The 11,595-nt window shown below is 52.0% G+C and overlaps 2 protein-coding genes across 5 annotated transcripts; one reads left to right on the top strand and one right to left on the bottom strand.

Moving 5' to 3' along the window:
- Positions 1-278: 278 nt before the first annotated feature.
- Positions 279-6,194, bottom strand: LOC122374018 (zinc finger protein-like 1 homolog). 4 transcript variants are annotated; one of them, XM_043352520.1, is made up of 8 exons: positions 6,168-6,194; positions 5,357-5,589; positions 4,895-5,006; positions 4,236-4,429; positions 3,819-3,894; positions 1,977-2,072; positions 1,474-1,585; positions 279-1,043 (listed from the first exon to the last, which is right to left on the bottom strand). In XM_043352520.1, exons 2-8 carry the CDS (start codon positions 5,456-5,458, stop codon positions 851-853), a joined length of 885 nt encoding a protein of 294 aa, XP_043208455.1. In that variant the 5' UTR covers positions 5,459-5,589; positions 6,168-6,194; the 3' UTR covers positions 279-850. The 4 variants fall into 4 exon arrangements, with proteins under 4 accessions (XP_043208455.1, XP_043208457.1, XP_043208459.1 ...); XM_043352522.1 differs by lacking the exon at positions 6,168-6,194 and adding an exon at positions 6,081-6,155; XM_043352524.1 differs by lacking the exon at positions 6,168-6,194 and adding an exon at positions 6,122-6,153.
- Positions 6,195-8,762: 2,568 nt separating this feature from the next.
- Positions 8,763-11,285, top strand: LOC122374015. The gene has a single exon (XM_043352519.1). The coding sequence runs from the start codon at positions 8,763-8,765 to the stop codon at positions 11,283-11,285; it is 2,523 nt and encodes an 840-aa protein (XP_043208454.1).
- The last annotated feature ends 310 nt before the right edge of the window (positions 11,286-11,595 follow it).

The following is an 11,595-nucleotide window of genomic DNA, read 5'->3' on the forward strand; positions in this document are numbered from 1 at the left end:
CAGTCGACTCGACATCCAGATACCGATGGTTCAGTAACAGAGACCAGTGAGATGGTTTCACCGATTACCCTGTTCCAAGAAAAATGTGCAGTCCAATTAGCGAATTGGCCAACGCCTTTCAGGAATGAAACCGTGCGCCGCAGGTCTACTGTGAAACGATACGAGCTTCAGGACGGTAATACACATTAGACCTCAAATGATTTGAATGAGATGTCAGCACGTTTTCAATGATGTCTCATTTTCACGCAAATCACAACACCAGAACTCACGATTGTCGATTACGGTTAAAATAATATATTTGCCGTCCGCCATAAACTGGATGCATTCCACCAGCCGCAGCGGTTTAGCCTTGGTCGTAGCCATGGCAACCAGACGACGTAACCATGGTAACCGTCCAGAGGCTTCACATCCTCCTCAAACACGTATACACACTAACGTAGCAGCACCCCAAATAGTCCTTACCCACCCTCCCTCTCCCGCTCATCTAATTTAAATATACACAAACAACAAATATAAACCACTGTATATACGACTCGGTGTATCACATTACGCACCGAATCCATGTTCGAATCCACGTCGTATTCCGCCTTCGTCGAGCATGCATACCTACACGCTAGCATATCTGCAGTCTGCACTCTGCAGCTCTCATCTTTTAATAGAACATTGTGGAAATACTTTCTCCGCACCCAAGGAACGGAATCAAATCGACCTGGGATGGATTCCCTCCCGCAGCAACCGAGCAACAAAGACCACGGACCAACCGACGCACAACAGCTGACGTCATTGGATTGAACGGATGATGACGTCATCGTCACTCCCTCAGCCGAGTCAGTCGCCAGGAGGTATGTCTCTATTCTCGCACGTGGATGTTGGGGTTGAAGTGCGGGTCGAACATGGGGTCGTCGTCGGAGCTTGTTCCGGCCGCCAGCCAGCGCATAGCCGAGACAAACGTTACCAGCGCCACCACGACCAGAACTAGAACCATCAGATAGCGCCGGTAGATGGCACCAGCGCGCGGCCGTGACGGCGGACCGCTCATCAGCCTGCCAGCAAGGAACGCGGAGACTGAGTGGAGAGAACGGCGAGACCATGACAAGCGCTAGCGGATACCGAAATAAAGACCAGTTACTCCTGCCGCTGCCCAATCATTCCCTAATCTCTCCTCAAATCTTACTGAGCTTTAAAATTTAGCCTCTCCCTAGACTCCTTACTCGCCTTCCTATCTCGCCTTCCTTAGATAGGTCTCGTTCAGATCTGATACGGAGCCTTACTCACGACAGTCCCGTCCCTCTACCGTCCCTTAGACTGCCGTCTCGTGTCGCTGTGATTCAGCCCCTTTACGACAGCCCCGTCCCCCTGATCTGGCCAGGTCTTATCCTGCGACATTTCCCATCTTGCTGTGATTTAGCCCCTCTACCAAATCCCTCCACCCACCGCCAACTCCCGAGACGCTGCGATACAGTATTTACTGACCTCCACCAGCGCTGGAACCATTCCAGCGCCGAGCGGCGGCGGTACTTGTTCTCCGAGCTGTCAGAGTCCAGCAGGCTGCGACTCTCCTCCAGAAACCGGCGGTTCTCGGCCGCTGAAAGGGGACAGAGCGGCGTCACACAGGACGCTCTGACATGGGGGGAGGGGAGAAACTGAGCGAGGAATCACAAACGCTACGCTTGCATGGAATGGGAGGTAAGGAAAACACTCATTATGAACGTTTTCAGTTTCAGTTCAGTTTCATTCGATTATGAATTTCATGAACGTTATCTTTACTTTTTCACCATTTTGTGTTAAGAACGAGTCTAGTCGAAAATATTTGGCAAAGGTGAGCTTATGCACAGCTCGATTTCTAGGATTAACCTAGAGCAGCTTAGGTACCAGTTGAAAAATACCTCAGAGCTACCCTAGTTACTCGATCACAGAGCGCGCTATCAACTATAAATCACATAACCATTTCCACACTGCGGCGCGCCCTACGTCACCTGCGGCGCTGAGCTCGCGGTGGAAGGCGCTGCCCGACTCCATCTGTACCACGCTGCTGTCCTTTCGTGCCGGCGGCTCCTGCTCCCACGCGTGAGCTGGCGACAGGGAGAACACGGGTGTCAGCGAGCGGATTAACGAGGGTGACGGGTTGAGAGGGACGAGATGCAGGTAAGGAACCGAGTCAGGAGAGTATCATACTGACACAAATTACCAAACCAGTATAACGCCTTTTGGGGCGACTAACGGAGCGAGCGAGAGGGTGGGCTTGCACGTGCGAAATTGCGAGGGGGTACCTCCAACTGACTTGTGCACGGCACCCTACTAACCGGTCTCTAGCGATGTGCCAAATTTGGGCACAATCGGCCCAGCCGTTCTCGAGATCTGGAAGCGGCACCCTGCACGTGCGCACGTGCAAAATGGGTCCTAACTGACTTGTGCACGGCACCCTACTAACCGGTCCCTAACTGTGTACCAAATTTGAGCGCAATCGGTCGAGCCGTTCTCGAGATCTGGAAACGACCCCTGCACGTGCGCACGTGCAGCAGCACCCCAACTCTGGCACATGGATATGCAGTGCCTAGTGGGTGCCTACCTACATGCCAACTTTCAGCGCAATCGGCCAAGTAGTTACCGAGATATTGCAACAATTAAAAAACTGACACCTCTTCGTTTTGCACGTGGCACGTGCATAAGGGGTCACCCACATGCATCGGGAATAGTCCAATACTTGGTAGAAGGAATGAAGCTACCCTACAAAATTTACCGCATGTAAATCGGTCAAGTGGTTGGGTTGCTGAGATATAAGCCTCGCAAAAGCGTCCGCACGGCCGGCCGGCCGGCCGGCCGCTCATACTCAGTAATTTCCGTTAATCTAAGGAAAGACTCCGCTCGCTTCGCTCGCTCCGTAACAACCACGTTAAAGGAAATAGTTCACTTTTTAACATGGGTTTTGAACTGGAATAGCAGTTCCGTAGCTTGGGCTGAGACGAGCATAAATCAGGAGCTTTTACAGCCCAACGATCACCCTAGGCAAAGATATTCTATTTCTCGTCCCGAAAAAGGTGTCTTGCGTTGAGGATGTGTGCCTTGCATATATTTCCATCCAGTATGAAAAGAGCATGGGTCCCGAAAATTTTTCAGAAACTAGAGAAATTATCTACGAGAACTCTAGAGAAATTCTCGTACTGATCAATTAGGACATTCAGGGGAACATTATCAGATCGAGCAGATCGCCCAAATGCCGGTGGCTGCGATAATTTCTCTGTTTCTGAAGAATTTTCGGGACCCATGCTCTTTTCATACTGGATCGCGTGTGCCTTACAGAAACTGAAAAGTTCTTCCTATATCAAAATATAGAAAATAATATTTTGTTATAAAAAGGTTTTATTTTCTTTGCTGATTATTTTGAACATAAAAAATCATAAATCCGTTGCAAAAAAAAAAAATAATTTCGTGAAAGTGAACTATTTCCTTTAACTGGGGATAAGGGCGCCGCAATAGCAATTTTATATGACAAGGCGATACCCATACACATTACACAGCTTCGGAGCATTCAACGAACATGCGTGGAATTGATAGCGTTAAGCTGAATTCTTTCATAAATTGCAAGGCATGAGTGAAAAAAGTCAAGTTAGCTCATAGATTCGTTTTTTTAGCCGACTACGATAATGATCATCGACCAGTAGGACCAAAATGCAGGACTAACATCAATTATAGTTGACTTGGCACAGAATCAGCAAACATGAGATGTAAACACCGTTCCCCGTTACCCTTTTTATTACCGATTCCCCAGTCCCAGTTACCCGTTTATCCCTTCCCTCCCCCCTCGTCCCGATCCTCACGTGTGGCTGTTGGCGTCGGAACACTGGCGGCCGGCTCAACCGGTGGCGGCTCACTGAAGCTGGCCGGTGTGTCCAACTGGGGAACACGGGACGTGGGGGAGCGCGTGTTACCAGTGAGCCGATACGGCGAGTGGTGAACTTGGGGTAACGAGCATTCCGACGGAATACAGGGTTGGGCAGATAAATTGGGACAAATTGTATAATTGTATCGTCAAATTGTATACATTATACAACAGCCGGCGATGTAGTGCGATATGGACACATGTCTGAGGCCACACTGGTTTACAATCATAAGCTTACTAGAACAAACTTTAGTAAAATGCGCCTCACTGCAGAAATAAATCACCTCCAAAACGTGATGAATAATACCAAAAGCTGAGCCATACACACTGCGAAAGGGAGAGGGATCGCGCTCACCAGCGGGAGGCCGAGTCCGGCGCGCGCCCAGTTGACCTTCTGCAGCTGCTCGCGCAGCACGTCCGCCACGGGGGAGACCATGTTGGCTGGCGGGAAGAGCGGCGCCGGGCAGCAGGGACATCGGTAGCCGGCCGGCGCAGTGTTGGCCGGCAGCTGCAGAGCCGCCGCGTTCAGACATGACCAGTGAAACACGTCTGTGGAGCAGACAGGGGACTGTGGGTTACTGGTGTGCTGGGTTAGAGCCTAGAGGGTGGGGTGGTGGATAAAGGACATAGATCAGTAGAACCATGGTATATCAGTGGTAGATAAATGAAGGAAGAGATGCAAAGAACATGGTGTCTGGTTTCACTGGTTTCTGAGGACAACTTTGTAATAGGCACCAAACTTCATTCAAATACTACTACACAGTTCCTTCATTTGTTAATCCTGGACATTCTTATCATGCAATCAGTATTCCCTGTTGCAAATTGATGGTAAATATGTCAAAAGTGGCATACATTGCTTATATTCCAAATGCTGTCTTGGGCTAAGCTAAACGTGCATAAAGAAAGGAAATGAGCCACATTGATGACATATAAATGATAACTTTGCTGAAAAGAAAGTCCTCTTTTGTTGGTTGGTACTTGGTACTTGTTATTTAGCTTCCCTAAGACACTTACGGTAGCAGGTGAGCCGGACACAGTGGTGGTCCTTTAGGTCTTCCTTGCACAGTGGACATTTGGGGTCACAGTCACTGTCCTCTAGCCACTTCAGGTAGGACTGCACTATGCACTGAAACCAGAAAAGGGGAAAATGACCATCCATGCCATCATTTAGCTGTGGTACAGGAATGCTAACAACTGTAGAAATGAGCAGTCTAATGAATTAAACAGTGAACAACAATAGTCGTAAGAAGGCAGAATACTTAACATTAAATTTGTTTTAGCTTTATACTAGAAAATGCTTCATATAAGATAAGAGCCACATATAGACATAAGCAAACAATCCAGGGGTCAGGAATATCCAGACATAGTGAAAAACAAATAGGTAGTGCTTTTGCATTTTTTCTTTAACATATCTGAGGAAAAAGTATAATAAGATTAAAAAAGGAGGAACAAATCAACAAAACTGCTTTCCCTTACCTTTGGGTGGTTGTTAACCATACAATATTCACATACGTTCACTCGATGCTCAAAACAAAACTGATTAGTAACTTTCCTCTTACTACATTTGCATAAACCCATCTTTCTGTCTCAGAAGCAAAACAAAAATCAACCTGTTATTCAACCTCTGCTTGAGATGAATGGCATATAATCAACAACTAGCTTTGGGCAGGTTGATTTAATGCACAAACTCACTTACTAAGAGCAAAAGGCTGAAACGTGAGAACTTGAATAAAAACATGAAACATGTTCACATAGTCAAGTCGAGGAGTTAGAGTGAGTGCTAGCACAGCTATATCAATAAGTGTTGACAAGCAAAGACAATCGGCCGCAGCCACCCAAGTAAATTGAAATAGCTTTTTATTTTTGCAGTAATATGATGAGGTTGCCACAAAAATTTTTGAGAGCAATCTTGCGAATCAGTTGTCAACTAGGTCAAGGTACCTACTAATCTGTTGACAATATAATGAAAAACGAAGTTTTACCAAATAAAAATAATCCATAGATACTTTCAGCAATTAATATCAGAGTGAATGTTGACTGAAATCTAAGACGTCAAACCAATATTGGCCTGGTGAAGCCGAAGGTTCTGATAAAATTGAGCTTTCGATTGGGATCAGGATATAACATTCTGACATTTGAATGAATGAAACCTAATTCCTCGCAAAATCCTCTATTGCATGCATTCCACTAGTGAAAATACCATGAACTCCCAAATATCTTGCAAGCACCCTTGGCAAGCACCAAGTGTTATATCCAAAAAATGGCATGCAATTGCAATGTTCCCAACTTCAATACGTAATTCACAACTGTCGACAAGGCTGGCGCGAGAGTGTCAAATACGTGTGGTTGTAAACAAATCGAAAGACTGGTCTAAAATATAGCTAAAAATTATTGAGAGCTGAAAATAGAATCAGCGTTACAGCCACACCAATTGAACGATCGCCTTGAAACTTTCAGCAAATGATAAGAGTAACAGTGTGTACAATTTTTTTTTTATCTTGGTTTTTTGAAATCGATGACATACACTGTAAAAAATGATAGCACGTTTTGTGTTATATGGCCAAAAACGACTCGGTACAGCCGTATCTCATAACACGCCACCGTGTTTTCTCATAGGTACACGGTAAATCCGTGCTACATAACTCGGTATGAGTTTTGACTTTCCAAAAAGTGGTGTTCCGGAACTCGATAAAGACGTGTTACCGAGTTCGATAACTCGCCAACATGTTTCTACCGTGTCGAATAACGTGTAAAATAGCTCGCATTAAAGATGTTAAGTGTTCAATAACACGGCACTGGTGTTTCTGGGCTCGGATAATTATCGGCTACATAAACTTATTTGTGTTAACATATCCGGAAATTAGATGTTAGTAAACTCGCCATAAACGTGTAACGTGTTTCGTAGCTCGGTTCGTGTTCATATACTTCCCGTCCAGTACCTCCTTTTAGAATGTATATTAACGCAAAATGAGCTGCATTACACGATTCAATGATCACGTTGAATGAATATATGAATATATAATTCATGTGGACTTATTGCGATGAAAGGCGTACCTTCTTTGATGCAAACGGGGCTGTAACAGGCCCAGCCGCGTTTAAACAGAGGTAACGTTGTAATAGAATTGTGTTATGAATTAGTAGAATGTAGCGTACCTTGTGTGTGTATTGTGCGTGTGTGCTTATGACCGTGTTTGTGTGGGCGCGCCGAGACCGTGGGACCGGCGGGCCGCATTTCCTGCGCCTGCGGCGCTAGTTTTATGGCGCACAGCTGTGTGTGCACTGTGGACCGCCGGCCGGGCTCGGGCGCGCGGCGGCAGTTGGCGCCGCGACACGATGACGTAAGGAATACAGCGTGTGAGAGGTGGCTCGGTTTTCTACAAGCTATTTCGGCTTTGTGTGAGAGACAGAGAGTAAGAGCCATGAAGGACGAGAAAAGTGCGCCTGAGAGTGGAGTGAAGCCGGCGAGTACGGCGGACGCTGCAGCCGATCTCCGACTCATACCTGAGTTCGACGGAGCGACTCAGCCTGTCACAGAGTGGCTGGAGAAGGTGGAGCTGGTGTGCCGTCTACGTGGCATCGACGCGCTGCACGTCGTCGTTCCCCTCCGCCTAACTGGCGGGGCGTTCGCTGTCTATCAGCAGCTGGACGAGCAGGACAAGGCTGGCTACGAGACCATCAAAAATGGCCTGATTTCGGCTTTCGCAGAGGATAAGTTTGACGCCTATGACCGGTTTGAGAAGATGAAGCTCCGTCGAGGTGAGCCGGTGGATGTCTTCGTTGCAGAGCTGCGTCGCCTGTCCGGCCTGTTTGGCGGTATGTCAGACGGCGGCCTAGCCTGCGCGTTCGTGGCAAAACTGCCGGAGACCACCCGCCGTGTGCTTCGTGCAGGAAGCCGCGTCGAAAGCATGACGCTGAGCGAGCTAATCAGCCGGGCCCGAGCTGTGCTCGCCGATGAAGAAGAGACTGCCATGGCAGGAGCGACGGGAGCAGCAGCGCGGACGTCGGCGGCGCCGCCCCGCGTGACCTGTCACTCATGCGGACAGCCCAACCACCTGTCGCGGGATTGTCTCGCTGCTCGCGGTCAGCGGGAGCGCGGCGGGGCCCGCGGCGGTCGGCGCAGTGTGCGCTGCTTCCGCTGCAACCGGCCCGGTCATATCGCCTCGTCCTGTCCGGAAAACGACGGTGGAGAGGAGGGCTCGGCGCCAGCCTCCTCTCCCGGTCTCCAGTGAGCGGGGCGCTGCCCGTTGTGCGAGTATCGGTGGACGGCGCCACCTGTGACGCCCTGCTGGACACGGGATGCAGCTTGTGTGTAGCGCACGTGTCGGTGTGTCGAAATTGGAATCGAGACGCAGTGAGCGTGATGACGGTGAGCGGTGACCGATACTGGTGCGAGGGAACGGGTGTCGTGGAGGTGCGATCGCAATCTGGCGAATCGGTATCAGTGCGCGTGCTTGTGGTGTCACGGAAGCCGCTGGGCTTTGAGTTTATCCTGGGGATGAACGGCGTGAGTGCACTGGGTGGCGTGACGGTGAGTGCGGAGAACCATGTGAGGTTCGGAGCTGAAACGACCGGGGTGGCGGCGGTGGCCGAGAGACGGGTGCCCGAGACGGCGCCGGCGGCAGCAGGGGCGGTGGCGGTGGCCGAGAGACGGGCGCCCGAGACGGCGCCAGCGGCAGCAGGGACGGCGGCGGTGGCCGAGAGACGGGCGCCCGATACGGCGCCGGCGGCAGCTGGGACGGCGGCGGTGGCTGAGAGACGGGTGCCTGAGGCGGCGCCCGTGGCAGCTGAGACGGCGGCACTGGCCGAGTCGACTGCACCCACCGAGGCGGCGGAATCTGGGTCAGCGGCAATTGGGGCCCTGACAGTGACCGAGACGCGGGCAATGGCGGCGCCGGAGGCGGCGGCGGGTATATGGCGCGAGGAGGAGAAGGACTTTATTGTGAGCTACGATGAGAGCCAGAAAAAGTGGTCTGTGCAATTGAAATGGTGTGGGGATGAGCCAGGACAGTTGTTCAACAAGGCGGAGGAGTACTCAATACCATCAGAGGCCAGGCAGGAGTATGAGCGACAGCTCACAAAGTGGGTGACAAACGGATGGCTTGTTCCCTATGACGAGCGTGTCCACGGACAGGCAAAGGGCACAATACCGCTGATGGCGGTGATTCAGCCGAACAAAGACAAAGTGCGCCCGGTCATGGACTTCAGAGAGCTGAATGAGTATTTGGACTCGCATACGGCTGCCGCAGACGTGTGTAGCGAGAAAATTCGCGAGTGGCGCCGGTTCGGACGGAACGTGTCGCTTCTGGATCTCAAAGACGCCTACCTGCAGGTGCATGTGAGCAAGTCTCTGTGGCCCTACCAGACTGTTGTGTTTCAGGGCAAAAGGTGGTGTCTGACGAGACTAGGGTTTGGAATCGGCTGTGCGCCGCTGGTGATGAAAAAAGTGCTCAGCATGGCTCTCGGGCTGGACCAGAGAATAGACAGCGCGACATCCTCCTACGTCGATGACATATTTGTGAATGAGGAGGTCGCCACCGCAGCTGAAGTGAAGGCCCATCTAGAGAACCATGGCTTGGACTGCAAAGCGCCAGAAAGTGTGATCGATGGTGCCCGTGTGCTTGGCCTAAGGGTCTGGGGGGAGCGAGACGGGCTGTTCTGGAGGCGTGACAGAACCGACATCAGCCCGCCCCCTAAACTGACGAGACGGGCAGTCTTCTCTCTGTGCGGACGACTCACCAGTCTTGTTCCTGTGGCCGGCTGGCTCCGCGTGGCCGCGTCATATCTGAAGAGGCGTGTCACCGCTGTGTCCAGTGGATGGGATGACGAGGTCACTGACCCGGAGCTCTGTGCAATGGTCATTGAGATGGTGGAGCGTGTGAACACATCTGACCCCGCGCGGGGCCGGTGGGATGTCTCTGGAGACGGCGGAGGTGTGGTGTGGGTCGATGCCAGCTCCCTCGCCATCGGGGCCGTGCTGGAGATCAACGACTGCGTCGTTGAAGACGCCTGCTGGCTGCGGAAGAGCTCGGACACCCACATCAATCTCGCAGAGCTAGATGCTGTGATTCGAGGGCTCAATCTGGCACTGTCCTGGAATTTGAAGAATGTGACGATCATGACCGACTCGCGAACCGTCTATCACTGGCTGTCCGACGTCCTGTCTGGCAGAGCCCGTGTAAAAACCAAGGCAGCGAGCGAGATGCTAATTCGGAGGCGTCTTGAGACAGTGAAGAAGCTGGGTGAAGAATATGCCATGCAACTCTGCGTGAAATTCGTCCCATCGGCTGAGAACCGGGCCGACGCGCTCACGAGAGTGCCAAAAAAGTGGCTGACCCCGCAGGGCGCGTCGATGGTGTGCAGTGCCGTCGTCACAAAGCCCGACATCGCACGGATTCACCACACCAGCGGCCATCCTGGCATCACACGAACCCTGAGACTATGCAGGAGGCAGAGCTCTGACGTCACCAGAGCTCAGGTGCGTGCCGTGATCCGCCAGTGTCAGGCGTGCCAATCGGTCGACCCTGCGCCGCAGCGCTGGGTGCGCGGCACGCTAGGGGTGAACGAGTGCTGGGAAAGAGTGAGCATGGACGTCTGCCACGCCGACAATCAACTCTACCTGACCCTAGTGGATTGTGGGCCGTCTCGCTACGCGATCTGGAGGCGCCTAAAGCGACAGGACGCTGAGAGTGTCATCGCGCAGCTCGAGTCAATCTTCCTGGAGCGAGGCGCTCCCACTGAGCTGCTGACGGATAACTATCCATCGTTTCGAAGTGCCGTGTTCAATGAGTTCGTCAGTCGGTGGGGAGTCTCCGTTCGATACCGAGCAGCTCATGTCCCGTCCGGTAACGGCATCTCGGAGCGCAACCACCGCTCCATCAAAACGTTAGCGGCCAGAAAGAAGTGTTCGGTGGTGGAGGCGGTGTATCGCTATAACGTGATGCCACGCGCGGAGGATCAGAGCTCCAGCCCCATGGAAACGCTGTTTAATTACCGAGTGAAAGTCCCAGATGTAGACACGCCAGCTGATGCCGATATCAGCCGCTTTACGGTCGGGGACAAGGTTTGGGTCAGGGACCCGAGCCGCCGCTGTGACGTGGCCAGTTCACTTGGGACGGTGAGCCGTATTGTGTCTGTACAGTGTGTTGAGGTAGATGGAGTGCCGCGCCATGTGCGGGACCTGAGGCTGGCTGTTCTCCCACAGCCGGCCGAGGGCAGGAGTCCGCCGATCAGTGAGAGTGACGACGAGGGCGCCCCAATTATCTTTTATGAGCAGCGTGTCACTCCCGACGCTGCGGCTCGAGGCGAGTCGGAGGGGGCCTCGCACGATGGCGAGGAGTCGGCAGCTGCTCGCAGGAGCACGCGGGAGCGGCGTCCCGCTACACTGACGCAGTATGGTGATTTATAAATCAGGGGGGAGTGTAATAGAATTGTGTTATGAATTAGTAGAATGTAGCGTACCTTGTGTGTGTATTGTGCGTGTGTGCTTATGACCGTGTTTGTGTGGGCGCGCCGAGACCGTGGGACCGGCGGGCCGCATTTCCTGCGCCTGCGGCGCTAGTTTTATGGCGCACAGCTGTGTGTGCACTGTGGACCGCCGGCCGGGCTCGGGCGCGCGGCGGCAGTTGGCGCCGCGACACGATGACGTAAGGAATACAGCGTGTGAGAGGTGGCTCGGTTTTCTACAAACGTCTTTAACCGCAATAAATCGACATGAA

The sequence above is a fragment of the Amphibalanus amphitrite genome, unplaced genomic scaffold, assembly GCF_019059575.1.
Source record: "Amphibalanus amphitrite isolate SeventyFive unplaced genomic scaffold, NRLGWU_Aamphi_draft 001587F_arrow, whole genome shotgun sequence".
NCBI classification, from domain to species: Eukaryota; Metazoa; Arthropoda; class Thecostraca; order Balanomorpha; family Balanidae; genus Amphibalanus; species Amphibalanus amphitrite.

Bases quoted from the DNA above. Each gene is read 5' to 3' on its own strand.
- LOC122374018 (XM_043352520.1), bottom strand. From the start codon at position 5,458: ATGGGTTTATGCAAATGTAGTAAGAGGAAAGTTACTAATCAGTTTTGT. The intron at 3,895-4,235 runs GTGAGCGCGATC...CGTGTTCCCCAG, and splicing joins CCGGACTCGGCCTCCCGCTG to TTGGACACACCGGCCAGCTT. The intron at 1,044-1,473 runs GTCAGTAAATAC...CCTTGCTGGCAG, and splicing joins TGGTTCCAGCGCTGGTGGAG to GCTGATGAGCGGTCCGCCGT.
- LOC122374015 (XM_043352519.1), top strand. From the start codon at position 8,763: ATGGCGGCGCCGGAGGCGGCGGCGGGTATATGGCGCGAGGAGGAGAAG.